General features: G+C 37.8%; 1 protein-coding gene across 1 annotated transcript in view; it reads left to right on the forward strand.

The window, feature by feature from the left end:
• The window catches only part of cdkal1 (CDK5 regulatory subunit associated protein 1-like 1), a 245,987-nt gene that overhangs the window by 115,836 nt on the left and 107,059 nt on the right, over window positions 1–23,092 (forward strand). The window contains exon 9 of the mRNA XM_063488015.1: window positions 21,218–21,384. Coding sequence (XP_063344085.1) covers window positions 21,218–21,384 — 167 coding nt within the window. The remainder of the gene's footprint in view (window positions 1–21,217; window positions 21,385–23,092) is intronic.

The following is a 23,092-nucleotide window of genomic DNA, read 5'->3' on the forward strand; positions in this document are numbered from 1 at the left end:
ATTTCTGTGTGGGAAGAGCGCTTAAGATGAGTGAAAGTTGAGTACGAAGTTGTTTATAGCAGCACATTAACAGATTCATTTAGGGTGTTTTTAATCGCAATAAGCACTTTCCCTTTCCATCCAGTGTCTTTATTGTTTATAATTTTCAAGTGGAGAGAAGCCTTTTTTCTTACTTTATGATAATTAAACTAAAGAACAGCTTGTCATATAACATCTGTCTTTATAAAACACAACAGTAAAGCAAGCATAAGTCTGGGAAATCATTAGCTAGTCCCCTGACTTAGTCTCTGTTATTTAGGGCCTCCAGCATAGCCACCTGATATTGGACCCACGACTTCCTGTTCTGTACACAAAAATAAATATGTGAATAAATACATCATTATCAGATTGTGGCCTGTGTTTTTGAGTTTAATTGATGTTTTATTTATTTACTTTTTAAATAGGCAATGTGTTTTACCTTAATGGATATCAAATTGAAAATTTACTGGTCCTTAAACTTGAACTTTGGTTTCCACCAGGTCAACAGAGAAGTCTTCTGGTTCTGTAGCTTGTAAGTGCTTTGGTTTTTCCATCCATCCATCCACCCACCCACCTCTGCTTCAGGTTTATGGGGACAGCAGCCTAAGCAGAAAAGCCCAGACATACCTCCCCAGCCACATCCGCAGCTTGTTCGGGAGAGCACTGAGGTGTTCCCAGGCCAACCAAGAGATGCAATCTCTCTAGCACAGGCTTGGCCAACTCCAGGCCTCGAGGGCCGGTGTCTTGCAGGTTTTAGATCTCACCCTGGGTCTACACACCTGAATCAAATGATTAGTTCATTACCAGGCCTCTGGAGAACTTCAAGACATGTTGAGGAGGTAATTTAGCCATTTAAATCAGCTGTGATGGATCAAGGACACATCTAAAACCTGCAGGACACCGGCCCTTGAGGCCTGGGTTTGGACACCACTGCTCTAGGATGTCCTATGTTTGCCTCTTGGCCTCCTCTAAATAGGACATACCCAGAACACCTCTCCCAGTAAGCACCCAGGAGGCATCCTTCTCAAATGCCTAAACAACCTCTACTGGGTCCTTTAAATGTGGACGAGTAGGCCCTCTTTAATGACTGAACAGAACTAAAAATGCTAAATTCCAGGATCTCATTTTTCAGTAACAACACAAAGCTCAGAACCATAGGTGATGATAGGGACGTACATCAACCGGTAAATCGACAGCTTCACTTTTACGCTAAGCTCTGTCTTCAAAGCGACAGACCCAATCAGTCTGTCAGTATCCCACTCCCCTCACTCATCGACAAGACCCTGACATATTTAAACTCCCTTTTCCAGTTGAGGAATATGACCTCAGGCTTGGAGTTGCTGATCTTTATTTCTGCCGCTTCACACTCTTTGCGAACCTCTGCAGTACGAGCTGGAGGCCGCCACCCAATGAACGCAACAGTACCACATCATCTGCAAAAAGCACAGATGAGATTCTCAGTGATGTAAAACCAAAAAGCTGAAATATGCTAAACTGCTTAGTTTAGCATATTCAACACTTTTTTAAATGTGGAAAGATTCTTTACGTTAATTTTGGATTTTACTCTTATTTCCCATTATAGCTATTAGGCAACTGACAGACTCCAACTTCAGGCTTTAACTTCACTGCTTTCTTTCCTCCCCATTGCCCACAAAAAATATAAACAGTCTGTCTGTAGAAGTGTTTCATGCAAACAGAAGTTTTTGGTTACCAAAGCAAGTTATTGGCCTCCTATCTTTTTCCATACACACTTCACACGTCCATCCACTTAACACATCACAATTAATTGGTAGTTTACCTGTAATTAACATGGAACCCACATCATGTTTTGTGATCAGTGCAACTCATTACGTGTGAAAGACAGAGAAATGATGTCTGCAGCTGTTTTTCTGCCTGGATCGTTCCATCACTTCACACTCACTAATGGCTCTGTTTACTCGTCTTTTTCTTTACCGACTCTGCTCTCTCACCCTGTCATTACAACTTCTTTGATCTTCCCTCTTCATCAGTCACTGGCACAGTCTTCCTCGTGTCCTGTTGTCGATTTGTTGTGTACATTTCTTTGTCTGTGAGTCTTTTTTTCCCCCTTTTTTTCCCTTTTTTAAGAATGTGTTCTCACTTGACAACTATAACCTTTTTAGTTTTTTACTCTTGTTGTTTATTGGTATCAGAGTTTACTGCCTAGTTTCCAACCTGTGTTAACTTATGTGTATTAACATTGCTTATGAAAAGCCTAAAACCCAGTTTATTCCTAAAGGGACACATCATCAGCAACTTATTTCTTTCCCATTTAGCTTAAGGAATTGGGAAAAACCAAGAGAGAAATGTTAGCCCTGAAGTTTGTTTATTTATTCTTCAGTTTTAAATTAATTTTAAATGATCCATATTAGGATGAAGTTGTGTTGTGGATTCGCGATATAATTTATTAATCACGATTTTAGCTGTTTGTGCTTATTACGTTAAATTTAATGGCTTCAGGCTCACATATAACAAACATATTTATACATTCAATCACTTATTAATTTTATCTAACTACTACTGTCAAGCTGCTCAAATCGGGCAAAAAAAGAATAGTTTTATCAGTAAACTGGTGTAGACTTATTTGTGGTACTCATGCTGAGTTGGATAAATTCAATGTTTAATAAGTCATATTCATTTTTTTTCTTTAGGAATCAAAAGAAGTTTAAAAAGTGCGTGTGTTTGGCAAACATGTCCTCATGTACGGTTATTCTACAAAAGAACACCCACATCCTCTAAGTGGAATTTATTTTATTTTATTTTTTATAACCTAGTGTAGTTTTTGTGTATTTGTGCATACGTTTGTGTTTGTCCTTCTCTAAAATATATTTTGATACCATCAGGGGGTCTCTTCACACCCCCTGCAGGAAGCAGTTCTCACATAGTGGACCGCCCGTTGTTATAGCCACGAGCTCCTGGTGTTGGGTGACATGAAGGGGCTACAGGGTAGACAGCTGATGCACATGCACTTACTTACGCAAACATAACAGAAGCTTGCTCACAGAAATATTTTGCAAATGCTGGAAACTACTGAATGTGTCCTCTAGGAAATGTTCCCTCAAACGGTTTGAACTCAAACTCTTTGTGCTTCAGATTGTACATGGCATTGCCCCTCGATAAACAACCTTTGTTTTGTCCCACTGCAGTTCTTAAATAATTACTCCATCGCATTTACTGTTCCAAAGCATCTTCTGTTGGATGTGTCATTGTTTGGCAGATAGAAAAAGGCAGAAAACTTGATCATCATTTTGTACTCAATCTTCATCCCTCAGGTTTATATCTGAGCTGTCATTTTAGCATCAAAAACACTTGATCAAATTTAAATTGTAGCGTTCCTGTTCAATGAAGAGTCAACAACATTCCTACCAGCAATACTGGCAGTGGCTTTACACGTTCGTAAAGCCATGCTTTATGGCAACACAGTTAGATACAATCCATCAAATTTATGCTTTAAATGGTGGTAGAACCAGGACATAACACAGCCAGCTAATTCTTAGGGCATTTTTATACCTGTAGTTTATTTGAACTGAACTAAATTAGTTGATGAGTCTAGTGCACGGGTCATCAGACTTCACTGTCAAAACAACCACTGTATTTCACTGCTAGTACACTTGCTTATATTAGAATATGTGCTAGCAAGAGACTCGTAATCGCAAGTGTTTTCATTTGTATTTAAAGAAAGGTTTAAAAAAGGAAAAGGACATTGATTCAGTTCTTTTGCTCACCATCGGAATTACTTTGTCCAAACAAACTGCAACAAGACGCCAATTGAACCAGTAAGATTTGACACGGGGCAAAAAGCACAGGTCTGTTCACCACACTTATTGTACTAAGATTGGAAAATGAAAGGTAACACAAAGTCATTCAAAGAGCTTTAAATTGTAAACAGTTAAAAAAGAAGTGTATTCTAGTTAGATTTTTTAGGTTATTCCTTAAATCCTGTGATGGTTCAAGGCAACCCAACCTGCAACCAATATGCTGCTCAAATAATGAGCTCTTGCCTGCTCGTTGTGAATATTTAATGTTCGGTGTTATCAGATGGCATGTTCGTGCACGGTATGCAAATCATAGAAGTGGGTGGGGAGGTGCCATTGATGACTAAACCAAGCAGGCTTTCTTTTGATGCAAAACAGACTTCTTTTTTAAGAAGGTTGAAGAATTCTTCTGCACTATTCGTTATAAAATGTTTTGTTTTTTTTTAAATAAAATCATGGATTTGATGAATATCTATTACCAATAATTAGATATTTGACTCAGGGAACTAACTTTACATTAGCTTTCTTGATGCTTGTTTTATTCCAGTTAATGTCAGTTTTTGATTGGTGAGGTAAAGGTATAGTTTAAGATTTTTTTTTTTTTAATATTCGTGAATATTAGATTAGTGAACTACTGAATGAATACTGTGGTATATGATATAGAGCATTAGAATATTAAAAGAGGATTTTTGTGTGGGACTCTATTTTGACAGGGTGGGCAGCAATGTCTGCACATTAGGCGATGCTGTTGAATACTTAAAGTGGCTGAAAAGAGTAAGCAAATTGCTGGAGAAAGTGATAGAAAGATAAAAGGGAAAAGAAGAGAAGAGCTTTCAGCGATGTATAACGGCAAGAAGAGATATGAATCATTAAAAAGAAAAATGATAAGGGGAGACGATGGAATACAAGACAGCAGCGCTTAAAATTATTTGATCTTATGGAATACACTATCACTTCCTGCAGTTTAACCAGTGAGAGTAGTTTCCATTGGCAAGGAAGAAAAGAGAATCCTTTTGAATTGCATGGGTTGCAAACACACAAACATAAGCTCTGTACATGTCAGGACATGTCTTCAGCATGCATCTGTGTGTTTATTTTTGCCTGCCTCTGGTGGCAGTGCAGTATTTAGCCTCAGTAGTTCTTGTGATCTCATTACGTCTGCCAAACAGAAGCACATTTTAGCACATAACTTTGTGTTAATCAAGAGAACATTGCTTCACTTTGGGGAAATGGCTTTATATGGAGTTATTGCTATTGTGGTTTCATGACTCGGACCCAAATGCATGACTCCAAAGCATTTCAGGTAAAAAAAAAAAAAAAAGTTCAGAAGAAGCTCTAATAGTTTAAAACGATCAAATGTTGCATAGTGACAAGAAAAACAGAGGTTTTATTTACATATAAAATGAATCGATTAAAATATCCAGTAGGATAATTAAAAGCAGTCAGCAGTCCAGTGTCAATTTGGGGGAAAAGAGCAGTAAAGTTTTGTCTTTTTGCTAAGAATGGTAAAAAATGCTAATCATCAGTGACAGCTGATTTTCTCCTTATCATAAATGTATTCCCTCTCTGAGTATAAAAGACATTATCGAAGCCTTCACAAGGCGGCTCATACCCTTTTAGTGCTGATTAGACCTGCTGTAAACAGATAGAAACCAACTGCTAGCCACGCAACAATAAGGCCACATATGAGACTTTCTAATTCTCCGTAGTGTAACAACCTATCCACAGGATAGTATTTCATCTTCTCTGAATGCTGCCACTAAAAATGTTTTTGTTTGACGTGAGGCCTAAATCAGATAAAGCATAAATAAATCTTTTGAGTTTGGAAACAGGCCCACAAAAATGTAGTCAATATACTTGGCTCCACTCTGAGACAGATCCTGAGACCTTAACCATGAATTTTGGGAGGTAGCAAAAAGCACCCTTTCGCCTTAGCTGGGTATTCAGCGGTGGCGCTACGGCAGTGGTTTTTAAATTTTTATGCAAGAGCACGCCACAATTTCAAGGCAAACCTACATGTATATCTACAAATAACTGGTTTTATGTCATCTTGAATGTCATTATTTTATCTATGGATTATATTATCAGATAGAGACACTTTTGAGCAGGTCACCTTAACTTTTTTTTTCCTGTGCATTAAGCTTCAGTAGCATACAACTTGCATTCATCTCCTTATTGCTTTCGCCCAATCCAGTAGACCCTGGGGCCCAGGCTATTTTATAGTAGACAAAGATTCACTTAGAAGAGAGATTTGGTGTCCAAGTGTTGTTGTTTTTTTTTTTTTTAGCTTGTTTGATGCCTTGTTTTTGAATTAGTTAACATCTCAGAAAAATTATGCACTTCTACTAAAAAGTGCTGAAATACTGGCTACAGCTGAAGTCATAGGACTGGTAGTAGTTCCTCTTGACTGGGGCTTTGATCAAGACCATCTGATGTATACTAACACAGTAAACTGGAAATTTCATTCTTAAATTTTTTGTGCATTTAAAATAAAAATGCCTGGATGACGCAAAGTCCCACGGCACACCTGGATTTACCCCCACTTGCCCTTCCACAAAATTTGGGAACCACTGGGCTAGATGATTAGAAGAGGTTAAGATGGACTTGAACAGGAAGAAGAGGGAAGGTTGACCTTCTGGTGTGCAGTGAGTAGAGACTGGGAACTGTGTGCATGAAGAGGAGTGTATATTCAATGCAGGGAAGTGGTATTCCTGATTCTTCCTCTTTGGTTTGAACCCCAAAGAGAGACTGGATCACTTTTTGCTAATAGCAAAAAGTACGTTTAAGACGAAGTTTGTGTTTCTTGCCTCCGATAGTGGAGTAACGGTATTTTGTATACTTTCCTCTCCTGTGTGTGTTTCTGTCTGTCCTGACACGTTTCTCTCTCTAGCCACAGTCACTGTCACTCCAGGTCTTCGGCTAAACAAGTTGTTGAGCGTTTCTGCTTGACTGGACAGCCTGTCGCCACATCTGTCACTTTGCAGAAAACCCTGTGCCTGATTCCCTTCGACCCCCCATTGCATGTTTTTGTGTCTGTGTGTGTTTAGGTGGTGGGGGGGGGGGGGGGGGGACATTTCACTGTAAAGCTACTTGCCTAGTAGCTAAAACTGTATGTAGCAAGATGTTTGTTTTACTTTGCTCTTAGACGTGTAGTTTTCTGCAGAAGTAGCCTTTGTTGCAATGAGCTCTATCTGAGATGCAACTCACAGTAAATAATTTCTGGATCTAACAATTAATTATGCACCAATTTGCTGTTGTGTACAGTGTTGTTGGCCGAATGTTGTCTTTTTTTCCCCCACCAAAATGACCTCAGACAAAAAATCCTAATTTCTGCCATTCAATACCAAAGAAATTTCAACTTTCACAAATTATGCCAAATTGCAAAATGCTTAGCTATGATTCTAATATACCTCTGTATTTGCACACTCCTTTACTTCAGCAGCATCAATCTTTGCACAGATATTGTTCATATGTTGGTTCAGGATTTTTTTTTAGTTTCTGATTCACTGCAGCATATTTTCAAGGGGGTTATATGCTATATAAGGAAAAGCTCCTTTATATTTTTCTGTGTTTTATCCTCAGTTACTTTGACACAAAGGCATCTGCTGTGATGCTTAGAACTCTGATAAACTGATGAAGTCGCAGCTGTATTTTGATACTGAGATAGTTTGTCTGGGCATTTCATTTCCAAGCAGGAACCTCAGAAACACCCCTCAGGGTTAACAGGTCAACAAAAAACAAAACTTTCCAACGTTTTATTTTATTTTTTACATTTTCTCTTTTTTCAGTTGGGTTGCAGGTTTCTAAGAACTGAAAATCAGACCCCTTCTTGTGGACTAGCACTTTACTTTTATGTATATCCTTGTCTGCCAATGTAATCTCTCTGCAAACTATGGCTATGGATACTTATTCAGCATAAGTTGTGGATAAAAAGGATGCAAACACTAATGTCTATGCATGTTCAAACATGTGGTTGTGATTGAAGTTCGTTCCCTGAAAAGCTTCCCTTTGGTTTTCACTGTCTATTCTTACTGGGACCAGTCAGTTCCTGCCTTTGACTAGTCTGCCCAAAAAGCACATTATGGCCTTGGTTCTTTGAGAATAGAGTTATTAAACTATACATTTCTTTCTGTTGTATGGACTTCGGCTTTTTAACGGCTTTAATACAGAACCGGTGCCTCATGAAAATGCAAGTATTTATATAACATAATATTGTGCAATGTAGCGCTCAGTTAACACATATGACACAGAATAATGCAGTAATACATTTGCAAATATTTAAAACACAGCTGCAAATGCACTGAATACATATTAGAGTTGCTTTATTAATTAACACTCACACAGGGTCACACAGAGTGCAAAGTTCTTTTGGGCTTGCTACAGTAACTAATTCCAAAGGGACACACACACACACACACACACACACACACACACCCCGCATAAACTGGCTAAATGAATTAACAAACACAAACATCATGCCTGCAGGTGTCATGAATATATTAGCATAAATACTGACCAGACCTATAATTATTTATCACATTAATGCCCGCACATGCACACACGCACACACAAACCAAGAAATTAGGTCAGCACCGTTAAAATGAATGGAATTAAGGCTTATGTCTGATTAATAACACAGCTGTAAAAAGTCGGGTGTGTTTGTATGTCACTGGGTCCTGTATGACCATATGTATATACAGTATATGTGATTGTACATATTTATGCATGTGTATGTTTGTCCATTATGCTAACTTCTTGACAGCTGATATTAACCAGTACAAACCTCAATGACTTTGTAATAAGGACAAATTTCCATATGTTATTCTCATGGTTAAAACGTGTGTGTGTGTGTGTGTGTGTGTGTGTGTGTGTGTGTGTGTGTGTGTGTGTGTGTAGCTAATGGTCTTGTTGTTTTGCAGTTCTCTGACAGAAATTACATCTACCCCTGCAGCACCTGTGGTTTTATACAATGACATAGTTAGTAGTAACATGCTTAAATATATATTTTGGTATTTTAAAGAGGGCTGACAATGACTTAATTGAACGTATAACCCTGCCTTGAGAACATACCGAGAAAATTGCTTCCTGACTCTCACAAACTACTTCTTACTTAGAGCAAATATGTGTAGAGTTCACTGTTGAAGGAATGGCATTATGGTTTGTCACAATCATGCAAACAGAGGTTTTGAGTCTTACCTACAGTATATCAGTTGTTGGGCTTCTTGCATCACTGTCTTGTTAAGACTCATGCACTCCATTGCAACCGTATGGAGAAAAAAAAAACTCATTGTACATGTTTATTATTTTGGTATTAGATGTAATTTCTCATACTATGCATTGCTCACAGATTCCCTTTACACATTTTTCCTCATGCAAAATTGTAATTGGGTGTCAATAACAGGAAAATAGGAGAAAAATGCAAAAGAATATCTAAATTGCACAGGTGTCAGGATATTTTTCCATTTATTCAAACATCAAACGTTTAAATTATTTTGTGTCATTACTTTTTGAACACTTAAACATTTGTACTGGCTGTCAGCTGCAAGTTATTTGTGATTGATTGCTAACTCATTAACATATTTCTTTTTTGTGGTCTTTAAATCTTGTCCCCTTGGTACATTTATGTTCTAATGCTACATGATTATGAAACTTAAGCTAAAAAAAAAAAAAAAATCCTCAGATAGTTCCCACCTCCATCTTTCCCTGCCCATTAATTCACTGAACTCCTCTTATTTTAGTGTAACCAACACTGTCGTGAAGCACTTAAGGCAGTTAAAGGGCTGCTTTTGGTCCCAATCCTCTCATGTGTAGTCATTCATCATCTTGGAAAACAGGCAGCTTCTACAAGTACACACAGACACACACAGAAAAGACAAGCGTGTATATGTGTCATCTTTCCCCCATTACTCTATTTGTATTCATATACACATGCTGTTACAGTCACACACATAGAGACAATAGGTACATAAACATTATACTTGGAGCTCCCTTGCCAATTACTTTTGATATATCCATATAGTGTGTCTGACCCATATCTTACGTGACATTACGTGTGCACATATGTGTGCACATACAAACAAGCTTTGATGTATTGAGACGCTCTGCGTTATGCATAGACGTGCACAGAAGGTCATGCCTGCAGTTCGGAAACTATTCAAAAGTAGGTTAAAGCTGATGTGTTGTTGTTTTTTAAAGGATTGTGTAGGCTCTTAATTAAAGCTATGCATGTATATTCACTTATGTACGCGACACACACACGTACACCAAACATGCATGTGCAGCATGCACACATACATGTAATTGGTGTAAACATGCTTGAGAGATATTTGCATATACCCGCGCGCGTGTGTGTGTTGGGTTAATCCGTGATGATGATGCTACCTGCCAAGAAACCCACGCATCACATCAACAGTTGTTGCTCTAAACTAAGCTGCTTAATTACTGCAATTAAACTCTGTGTGTGGTGTTTGTGCATAGGCTGCAGTGTGATAATGTGTGCGGTGGAGAGTGAATACGTGTGTGAAGCTTCTTGATGTATAAAAATGTTTGTTAGTAAAGTTTAGAAATTTTAGCGAAAGCTGCTGAATACATAAATTTATGTAAATATCAGATGAATTAAATGAAATTGTGAAGTGACATCACACATATTTACTTGTTAGCCGATTAAACTAATAATTACGTACTCTGTGTACCGTTTGAATCCTTTCAAGTTTTCATGTGAAAATTCAGAAGAACTGAATTTTCTATGGAGTAAATGGATTTCTGTTAACAAATGTATCCGTTATCCCTAAACTAAAATGCTCAGCACAATTTTTTCCCCACTTCTTCTTTTTCCAGCAAATTTTTTCTCTCCTTAATTCAGTCTCACCACACAAGCGCTCGCTTTTCTCCCTCTCCTTCCACATTCATCATTTAATTTCTCAAGTTGCTTTTCCTGACATCTGCCCCAGAATCTTTTACTGTGTAGTGGTGGGTGGGGAGGTTTACTGTGGAGGCAGACAGCCAGAGGGAAGTGGATGATGGAGTAGGATAGGGGAGGGACTGATGTGACTGAAGGTCAGACGGGCCTTCCAGTCAGACCCACAGTACAGAAGTGTTGCATGGTTGTGTGGTTTTTGTGTGTGTATATTTTCATGTGATGAAGAACTTAATGATTTATTGGAAAAGACATGGTTTGTGTTTACAAGCCCGAATTCCTCATGGACCTTTTAAATGTGTTATTCGACATGTGAGGATTTTATATACTGAGTCATTTTAAAGTGTTTTATTGAAAGAAATACAAATTGCTATTTTAAAAATAATATCTTAATATGTTGCTATCTTTTAGTTTGGCATTATATTCATTGCATAAATCTAGTTTGCTTGTATTAATCTAATTTGGAAATCACTCAATATACAGTTATATTGTAATAATATTGATTACACATCATTTATATGTAGCCTCTCTTGACTCTTTTCGCTGCCCTCCATATGAATTTCTGGGCACGCACAGATTAAATGTACTTAAGAGGGAATCTATCGATCCACGTTGGATCTGTGTTGACGGTCATCTCTCTTTGGAGGGACCCGAAGTGTGTTTGTGCATATTTATAATCAGTCTTTTTATTGGTCTCCATGAGAAACAAGAAGAGATGGGAATTGTGATCGGTCTGACTAGGGCTTTGTGATATGACCGAAATCTCATATCTCAATATAAGACATCTATCGTCCAATAACGATATAAGTCACATAAATTTTACATTTTCTGAAAGTTCTGTGAATCTCGGGCAGCTCGACTTGCGTGAAGTGTTTCCAGCTGGGCGTGGTGTACCTGGAGTCGAGTGTTTTAACCGATGCATGAAACTATACATTTTTAGACATAAGTTGTAACGGCCGCCGTTTTCTTTGTGAGTATTTATTACACGGCGTGCTGCGGGGAAAAGCCTGTTCTAACGTTTGAGTCTAAGGTTTATTTTTTAGCACCTGACGGCTCTTTTTTGCTTCTCATCCGTAAATACTCTGCATACTCTTTCACGTGATTCCGTTTATTTTGAAAGGTCTCAACAGGATCTTGAGCTTTATTCTGAAAGGTTTATGTGGAAAATAAACAAGCGGACACGCGATGGTTTTACCGTCGTTGTTGCTAACGACAACGCATAAAAGCAGGCGCTTGTCCGTCCGTAGTGTGGTTATATTAAATATAAGAGAAAGAGAGAACTTTAAGGAACTAATATAGCCACTACAGTGACCATCAAAACGCTGAAAAAATATTGCCGTAAACAGTTTATTTTGCGACACCACGAAACAAAAGATAGCGTAAAATGAAACGATAGACGTTTTTATATAGTTATCCGATATATATCGTTATATCGAACAGCCCTAGGTCTGACCAAAGGTACCAAGTTCACAAACTTATAGCTCAGTCGTAGACCAGGGGCCCGTTCTTCGTACCTCGCTTACTACATCCAAGATCAAATGACACATCCAAGATCAAATCATCGCGCTAACCTTGAGCTCGCTAATCCGGTTCTCCGAACACACCTGTTGTTGACGATTAGTATAGCTGGATGAAGTAATCTGAGATCACTGGGTGGCTTAAAAGGGGCTACGCATCGATAGTAGAAACATTGATCGGCAACCCTGTGATTGGTCGGCGAAGATGTCGAAGGAGCGCGCTCAGTATTTTACGGCAGCAGAGCAAGAACTCTTGATTGAGGGATTTCAGGAGTTTCAGAGTTTAATTAAAACGCAAGGGAACACTGCAAAGGCTGCAAAAGCAAGGAGAGAGGGCTGGCAGAAAGTTGCTGACAAATTAAACTCGTAAGTGATCCATGATATTACATTATATCATGTGATATTATATTATACCACATTATATTATATTACATCATATCCTCTTTCACATTAGAGCCACAACAGGACCCACTAGAACATGGGAACAAGTAAAAGTGAAATATAAGAATATTCTACAGAATGGTAATATTTATCACTTATATTGCTTTTAGTCTCTTGAAAAGAGACCCTGCAATAATCTGTTTGTTTGTTTATAACAGCAACCAAGAAAAGGGCAGAGCAAATAAAGACAGGGTGGTCCTGCACCCCCTCGTCACACCCCGGCTTTCTGTACCGTGACATTTATTGACATTGTGGGGTTTTTTGTGTGTAGTTTTACATAACACTCCATCACTTTTACCTGTTCCCATGCAAGGGGTGACTGAAGCATGCACAGTAAGTTGGGAGATCTCTCTCTCTCTCTCTCTCTCTCTCTCTCTCTCTCTCTCTCTCTCTCTCTCTCTCGCTATATATATATATATATATATATATATATATATATATATATATATATATGAGAGAGAGAGAGTGTTAAGTAAATAACAAAAAAAGCGATATCTCTCTATGAGCACACCATCGCGCTGAGCTAAAGGATCCTGTCTATCCCGCAATATACGCTGAATTCTGAAAACTCTCCTTATCAATCTTGCACCTTCCGCAATGGGTTGCTCGCGTACAAACGGACAGGACATGGCTGCGACAGACTTCCCAAATCCACCTTCGCTTTTATAGCCGTGGTCTCTCATCTTGATTACACGAAGTAATTTACTTATACTACCCTAAAATATGAATTACATCTGAAATAATCAAATACATGACATAGAATGGTTAATAGTACATTTCCCTTTTTTTAGGAAATGACCTGTATGTATCTGTATGAAATCAATAAAAGCATCAAATGCTGCATTATATTTAGTTACATTGATAATATTTATTTATGGTAAAACAGTGGCGAAATATCGCTGTTGCTTTCATATAACTGCAGCGGACATACCTGAGTGGCCGCGATCTAATCCTGTTTACATAAAGTAAACCTGCTCCCGAGCAGGTTTACGCTTACGGATCTGTTGCTATGACAGCAAGTCCCAGATGAGCTTCGGAGAACCGAACGATCCAAGATCACGCGAAATCGTTAACATTCAAATCCGGCTAACTTACTTAGCGAGGTACGAAGAACGGGCCCCAGGCCTGATTTGTGGTGTTTTCCTCTTTGTAAACATTTGTTATATATTATTTTTGTATTTGCAAATATGCAGGGTCATAGAAACCCCCTAAGTGCTAATATTTATTCGATTGCAGACACGCATGGAAATCTTGTTATACTACATTAAGCACATATTTTCCATGACTCAAAGCAACACAGTATAGCTAAACATGGTGTGAACATTGAGCTACCGTGATGAAAACAAGGGTGTGCACATGCTTATGCTTTAGGCTGTCACATTATTTGTGTTAAATTTTGAATAAATTATCAACCAAATATTCAACTAGCAGAATGTTTTGTTTAAAGCAACCAAACATGGTTGCCCTCTGTTTCACATGCTTTTCTACCACGTGTATACTGTAACATGTTTACAGCAATTTAATGTATATAGAGAAAAAGAAATATAGTAGGAAATATTTAAAACCACCATTCCTGTATGTCCAGTTTACCTATCCACCAATCACCAAGTGATCACATGACCATATGTGATATAAGGCCTTGTATCACATAATCATATATGCCCAGGCCATAGTTACTGGTAGTTCAGTGGTGGAGAAATATATTTGAGTCAACGATTGAATAGGAAAAAAAGTCTAAAAATTGATTTTCTGTAGAATCATACAATTGACTGGACTGGTGGATGATCATATATATATATATATATATATATATATATATATTTTACTCACTAAGTTACTTATTTATTTTTTGGAGTACCTTGGTATCAGTCACTTACAAACTGGCATACTGGACCTATAACCACTATGCTATTCCAACATGATGTGACAAAGTCCTGCAGAGTTTCTCATGATGTTAGGAGTACAGACATATTTCAGTGTTTAAATGTATCATTAAAGTTGAATTTTTCCAAAACAAAAAAAGACCTCCCCTCAAGTGGATTGAGGTGACATGCCTGTGGTTCGGTTTTCAAGTTCTTTTAAGGTTTGAGGTCATTATGCTCTTGGGCAACTCTTCCCCTTTGGTGACTGTGTATCCCAGGGTGTAGTTGGCAAAACAGGCTCTCACTGATAAAATCTTGTGTTTCTTTTCATCAGTTTAAATCTGCTGTTTTTTCCCATCATCATCATCTGAGGCCACCACTTGATATCTTTTCCTCAACAATACTTTTGCTGATTTTAGTCAGATTTTTTTTAGTCAGACTATCTTGAATGAATCATGCCTGAACTGTTTTTTTTTTTCTTTTTAAATTGTCTATTTTTTGGTCACTTTTCATCTTCATTAAAGTGCTTTGGAAACAGGTGAGAGTTCCTGTAGATTGCTTTAGAGGGCTTTGGATTGCCAATTTAATAACCTTCAGTTAATCAGCTATGTCCTAGAAATAGCTCGAGGGATAAAAAGCTCCTTTTTGCTTAGAATAACACATTTTTTACGCTTGGATAGTTTGATGCCATTTTCCAGTTTTCACAGTGTTAATTAGTCAAAAGTGTTTAATCAGTGTCATTTGACCACTGCTTCAACCATAACAATGCAAGAAAATCTAAACATGTTCAGATTTGCATCATTGTTTGCATCATTATGTTTTTATTTTGGAAAGGAAGTGTGCTCATGTACATATTTTCAAAATTAATATTCAGATAATACATATTAAATATAACATACTTTTGCAAAAACTACAACAGTTTTAACCTTACAATAGGAATAAATGAAATTTCTTCATCAGTTGTATCATTTCTTTGTTATTTTGATTGTTAATATCGCAGATCCATATATGTAATTGTGTTATAGTTTATTCTGTTTGGAAATACTAGTAATTTTACATTACAGTGTAGACACACTGGAAAGCATCCAGCCTTTTTGATTATTACATATACATCTTACATGACAACATGACTATTACATGTACTTCTAAAAACTATGGATTGCTGAAAGACTAAAAGCTGAACAAAAACAGGCCTGACATGGAATTACGTGATCATGTTGTCTAATAATCACAATTATATTCTTGTATGACTGAATACAGGTTTCTGTAAATAAATTCTGTAATATAAAGTAAAGGTTTTAAGCTTTTTACTCCTTATTTAGGCAATTCTTTTTAGTCCCTCAGTCGCTGTCTAAAATGGACTGATCTAAATAGTGAGCATCCACACTTTTCTTTCATCTGCTGAATACGATGTATATCTTAGACGTGAGTTGTCCTCACTCTTAAGTTGTTGCTCTTTTGGGTATTTTAAAAAACAACCCCTTTTTTGTAAGATCGGTCACTCGAGATGCTGGTGAGACACATGCTTAGTCCTAATTTTGTGAATTGTAGAGTGGAGTGAAAAAAGTGTTTGCCCCCGTCCTCATTTCCTTTTTTGTGTTTGGTTGTCACACTTAAATGTTTCAGATCATCAAAGAAATTTAAATAGTAGACAAAGATAACACAAGTAAACATAAAATGCACTTTTTAAATGAAGGTGTTTATGATTAAGTGGAAAAAAATCCAAACCTACATGACCCTGTGTGAAAAAGTGATTGCTCCCTAATCCTAATAACTGGTTGGGCCACCCTTAGTAGCAACAACTGTGATAACTGGCAATGAGTCTTTTACAGCCCTGTGGAGGATTTTTGGCCCGCTCATCTTTGAAGAATTTTTGTAATTTAGCCACATTGGAGGGTTTCACAGCATTAACAGCTTGTTTAAGGTCATGCAACAGCATGTCAATCAGACTCAAGTCAGGGCTTTGACTAGGCCACTCCAAAGTCTTCATTCGTTTTTCTTAAACCATTCAGGGGTGGACTTTCTGGTGTGTTTTGGATCATTGTGCTGCTGCAGAACCAAAGTGCATGTTAACTTGAGGTCACGAACAGATGGCCAGATATTCTCCTTCAGGATGTTTTGGTAGAGAACAGAATTCATTGTTCTGTTTACCACAGCAAGTCTTCCAGGTCCCGAGATAGCAACACAGCCCTAGACCACCACACTACCACCACCATTTTACTGTTGGTATGATGTTCCTTTTCTGTGTTACTTTCATGCCAAATGTAACGCCACTCAAACCAAAAAGTTTTGTCTCGTCAGTGCACAGAATATATTTCCAGATATCTTAGGGGGGACCATCAAGATGTTTTTCTGGCAAATATGAGACGAGCCTTTGTGTTCCTTTGGACAGCAGTGGTTTTCTCCTTGAAACATGGATGCCATTTTTGCCCAGTCTCTTTCTCATTGTTGAATCATGAACTCTGACCTTAACTGAGACATGTGAAGCCTGTGGTTCTTCAGAGTTGTTCTTAGTTCTTTTTTGACCTCCTGGATGACTCATCAATATGCTCTTTGAGTAATTTTTGTCAGCTGGTCACTCGTGGGAATCTTCACTACTGTTCCAAGTTTTCTCCATTTGTGTATAATGACTCTCACTGTGGTTCACTGGAGTCCCAAAGAAAATAAATAGAAATCGCTTTGTTAACCTTTCCAGACTGATATTTCAGTGACTTTGTTACTTTTTGTGATCATTTAGCCTGCTTCACTTTGTCAGACAGGTTCTATTTAAGTGATTTCTTGATTCAGCAGGTCTGCCAGTAATTAGGCCTGAGTGTGTTTAGTGAAACTGAGCTCAACTTTCCCAAAAAAATTAGTTAATCATAGTTAATTCATGATTTAACAAGAGGGGCAATTACTTTTTCACACAGGACCAGTGCGGTTTGGATAACTGTTCTCCCTTAATCAATGAAATCATCATTTAAAAACCGTGTTTTCTATTTACTTTGGCTATCTTTGTCTGATATTAACATTTTTTGATGATCTGAAACACGTAAGTGTGAGAAATATGCAAAACACTAGGAAATTAGGAAGGGGGCAAATACTTGTTACAGAGTGCCTGCAGACTATACCATGTTGAAAGATGCACAGAAATATCCTAGATTTGACGTCCATTTGATGTCCATTTTGACTTTAATGAAAAATGTTGAACGAGTGCTGCATTCAGGCATACAGCTGACACTATGAGGTGCTGTCAGATTAATGGGGAAGAATCTGTGTCTAGAAAGCACCTTTCATATTGTGAGGATATGAGCCAAAATATCATTGCAAGTACAGAAATGTCCTCATTACATTTAGTCTAAAATGAAAACTTGTCCATAAAAGCAAACCCAGACACAGCAAACAAGTATTTGACCGAGACCGGGTGTGATGATGGTTTTGTATGGTTTTTTCAGGCGCACTGATGGTGTTGTTCTTGGACAAAGACGAATGGAACTTGGACATGCGTGCAACTGTTTCCTGTGCGTTCAAGCTTTCTCTCTCAGCTTGTAGGTTTGTGAATGTGGTCATAAGTGCAGATCTATCTCACTGAGTGTTTTGTTTTTGTTTTACTTTTGTTTGATTTTGTTTTGCATATCAGGACTTTTTAAAATTCTGACATGCTTTTTCACTCCACTGTCTGTGCTATGCTTTGTCAGAATGAAGTGAATGTTAACAGCGTTTAGGAAAACGGGTGTGCTACCCACCCGTGTTTGGAACTGCTCTGACATCAAACTACATCATAAAGTGGTTGGAAAAAGGACTTGGGTCAAATGTTAATGTGTAATGTCAACACGCACAGGCCAAAGCACAATGGAAATGTGTCCCTCCTGACTTTGTTGCATGGGATTCATCTTCCCATATTTAAAAAATAATAATAAAACAATGATAGTACATGATCAATATTCATATTTCTCAATGGTATCAGAGGCCAAAATGTGCTCAGAACAGTATTTCCTAAACCATTCAGCAGTGTACATACTTTCTACTTACCAGAAAGTATTTATTGAAGTAAAACCACTCACAGCCAGATAATATAATGATGGCAATTAGGCGTACTGCATATAAATTATTTTTGAGTACATTATGAAAAGCAATGGCTAACGCACTATTAGGTTTACAAATTTCTCCTGACAGAGATCGTGACTTTTTTGCACCATCTTGACAGGAGGCAATTGTCAGCCCTTCACCACTGTGACCTCTCGCCACTACACATAAACAAAAGCAGAGGAAGCAGATGTGCAGCTTGTATAAGACCAGATACAGAAGGGCAGGCATTTCCTAATAGCTGCCTCCTCTCTGTATTTGGCCAACAATAACACCGTTGGCACACCTGACACAAAAGAACCGAGAAGCAAGGCAAAAGGGCAAATTACTGGGTAGGTTATTGAGTTGAGCTGGAAATCTGTGCATGGCTATGGCCTTGAGTAAACATGAGAGACTTTTGCAAAGCATCACCCTGCTCAAAACATAATTAACAGGGGATTCAGAAATATTTCACAGCAAACAATATATACGCTTACTATTTGTACAGCATTATTGGACTGGAATCACAAGAATGTTGTTTTGGAAGCAAGCAATTTAGCTCAGAGGTCATTTCAATGTACGTTTGGCTGTGAATGAGGCCATCATTTGGCCAGTGTCTTTCTGCAACAGTTAAGCTGAAAAGGACACTGTTATTGTGCTGGATTTGGTCTTTACTGGTATGTAGATGATGCAGTCAAGGTCCTTGACTTGGTAGTGACATTGGTATTACTGAGCCCAAACAAGCTGATTTGAGCTGTCCATGGAATTGCTATCAATGCTTTTCTTTACCTTTAAAAGATGGGAATGTGACAAATTAAATAAATACAGTAAATACTGCAGTAAATAAACACCATTACAAATTAATATTAGAAGATAACACGTCTATATGAGATATGCTCAACCTCTGGGGTGGTTTGAAGATGTCTGGTGGCCAGAAGCAGACGGGAAGTTCTTATGCCTGTGAAGAGACACGTTGCTTAAAAACAGCGCGTACTTTCTAAGCATAATAAATTGAATGAATTAAATAACGATAAGGAGTTTAATGAACTAGGTTATTATTAAATATTGTCCGAAGGTGAAATATGCATCGAATTAATTGCACACTGAAGCTATCTTGATATATTCTTATACAGTGTGCATGCTGGCCTGATACGATTTAAGCATGTGTGATTGATGGATGCATTTGATTGCATTTTTAGACGCGGCTGGCGACAGAAATCATTAGTGCTTCTTAATGTCGACGATGAGCTCTGGAAACACTTTAATTCGACTCCAGACAATTACACCGTCATCATTTTTAATCTATCTGGCCCATGCTCACCTCTATACACACACACACACTGTCCAATTAGCCAAACAGTATGACCACATGCATCTTTCTGTCTGTCTCTGCACAGCTAATGATAATGATGGTTGTGTGCATTTGCGTGTGTGTACCTAATACTTGTCCCCCTGCAAGTGCAAATGTGTTTATGTGTGCCTGTGTGATATAATATGTCTTAACACATAGCTTAAACAGACACTCAGCCATTTCCGGACCTACAGTCAAATGACACTTAGCTCATTAAGCTCTAGCACTGAGCGTTGCTCTAATTTAGCATGAAACCAGTTGATCACCCCCTCTTGCTGCATTTGACCTTCACATTCCTGCAATCCATGTTTACAACACTGGTATTTTTAATACTTGTCAGTGACTGTCATAAATGGGGTTTCTATCAAAGACCTGGCATATATAAGCAATGACAACAAAAGCTTCAGAGTGGCAATGAAATAATGATACCTGAGAGAAGGTGAGATAATGACATGGAACCTTTGGAGCTTGAGCTTGGCTGTCATAACTATTTACATTAGTATTTCTAATAACAGATGAAGGAGGAAGTAAAACAGAGTAAAAAAACATCTTTTACGTTTATTCTGACAGTTGCTTAAAGAAAAAGAAAATAATGTGATGTGAGGAGACTCCCGCAGAGAATTATAGCTACGAGAGCAGGAGAGAGTTTTAAGAAGGGCATTTTAAAGCTTTTTCAGGTGTTACTCATTAGTCAGGAGCACAGACGGTAATTGTTAATTGGACTTATTTTAAGCAGACAGCCATAACGGGCTGTATGGATGTCAAAAATAGGACCATGAAACAGTTTGCAGAATGCTATCAGCGAACTTCTGACCTCAAATTAGCCAAAGTTTTGAAAGTTTCAAATATGTAGCGCTAAAATCAACTTTGAATAATACATGGTGGAGGAAAGCGATGTCCTCATAGCACAAGCAGCATGGATAATTTTAACTAAGTCATTAAACATGAAAAGGATATTTTAACACTCACACACACACAATATAAACATTAACTCTAAAGTGGAATGCTTGATTCAGTTAATTTAACAGTCAAATATCTCCCTCAGGTTTCAGCCTACATGTTTTTCATTCATTACCTTCAGTAGGTAAGGTTATTTTTAATCAAATTAGTGAAATGTTAACATGAGATTCCCTTAAGTACAACAGTACCCACAGTCACTGTAAACTGTTCCCACTTGGGAACTAATACGCAGCCTGCTTTGATTATTGATGGTGGTTATTGGTGGCTGTTACGTAATATGAATTAATGAATTTAATATGGTTAATGAGCATGTTTATATGTGTGTGCCTTTGTAGAGGGAGTGTGCGAGATCTGGTTGACCAGTGAGGACACCGGTGCTTACGGTAGAGACATAGGGACAGACCTGCCCACGCTGCTGTGGAGACTGGTGGAGGAGATTCCCGAAGGTGCCATGCTAAGGCTGGGGATGACGAATCCACCATATATCCTGGAACACCTAGAGGTATGCGCAGTACACACAAACACCTCCACAGTTTCACCCACGAGTCCTATCAAATATAATAATGCATCAGTATTAATAAAAGTAAAACACTGAGACTGAGACACTCCACACACTTCCTTTTTACCTGCTTTGTTTTTCTCCTGATGGGCTCTTTCTGTGAACAAACAATATTGCTTTGCCTAGATTTAATAAACTAAAAGCCTTTCTGTTTTGCTTACCAAGCAGTTTAGCTGCAGCACTCATTCTCTGCTGATTAGTTCATTCTCTTCTTTCCCTAATGAGTCAATTAAGGACCATTGTGTCCTCTTTAGTAACCTCATTTTATCAATCATTATTGTCTTTTCTAATGGAACAATGGGCATTGTTACCCCTCTCTATTTTCTCTCTCGATCTCTAGCCCTGACTTCTTTGTGTATTTGCATGTCTGTGAGACATGGATTTTCTGCCATTTAAATCTTTTTCTGCCTCACCCCCTTTTTTAAAAAAAAAATTAACTTGTGTTGGAGACACAACACATTATTATATTCTATCGCTTTTCATGAACTGACAGTTGTGTCTCTTTTTAAATAACATATTCATGTATTGAGTGCAAAGGATTGCAATGTGTGTTTAAAAAAAAAAAAAAAAAAGTCCTTCCATTGTCCAGATTATCTGGATAGATGGCACATGCCAACATGTTGTTTCCTGGTCCATGTTGTCTCCCATTGTTTGTTGCAACCAGTTCATTTTCTTTTAAATTATTTTATTATTATTCACTTTCTAGCAAACTGTGAAATAATTAATTAGATTATTAATTAGTTAATTAAAGTTAACTCGTAAATTTACATCAGGGTTTTGCCATCAATTAAGACTTTCTCTACTTCATTTGGTATTCCTGTAAAATTTGCTGCTGTGGGGATTTGTAGTCCGCTCTTTTTTTATCAGTCATTGCCAGAGAAATGTGAGAAAGAGCAAGCAAGTTGCCTTTTGACAGATCATCATTGACAGATCATCACTGTGCCATCACTCTGAAAATAAACCAATAATGGAAAAGGGTTGAAGTTATAATTTGCCAGATGAGTGCGTTTAACAACCGTTATCAGCTCCCTGTTTCAATTTTGTGAGAGAAGGTAAAGCGTGGTGCATTTTTACCCCGAGGTCCTGCATTCAGGTCATTAAGTGGGGAGAAAGTCTCAGCTAGGGGAGCGAGCTGTTATTCAGTCTGACTTTTTCACTGCTATATGGCAGCTGGTGGTGTCCAGATTTTCTGGGAAATAGAATATTTTGTTAAACCTAAATCTTGCATTGTTAGTAATGAGAAGAATATAAAAACTGCATACATTTGGACTGAGTATGTGATGAAACAAGTTGTGCTTTGAAGTTAGTATTATAAAAAAAACTGTAGGGCTCCAGTTTTACATTTTTATTACACCAAGAAAACTGATGGTCTGTGCAAACCTGCTATAAAGTAGTGCAAGAAAGGGTGTGACATCATTTGCTTTTAGTCACATGATCTAAACACGCATGGATGTTTCATCCTTTTGGAACATCTAAACCTACCTTACAGCCATCAAAATATTGATGTAAATAAGCAGCTACCATAATGGTGAGCATCGTGTTGCGATGATACAAATTGAGAGCCAGTGTGTCATGCTTGTGGTGTGCTAGTTCACTTCATCGCCTACCAAGGTGTTGATCCAGCGTAGTAGGTGTGACTTGAGACATCATT

The sequence above is a fragment of the Pelmatolapia mariae genome, linkage group LG10_11 (assembly GCF_036321145.2).
Source record: "Pelmatolapia mariae isolate MD_Pm_ZW linkage group LG10_11, Pm_UMD_F_2, whole genome shotgun sequence".
Classification (NCBI taxonomy): Eukaryota; Metazoa; Chordata; class Actinopteri; order Cichliformes; family Cichlidae; genus Pelmatolapia; species Pelmatolapia mariae.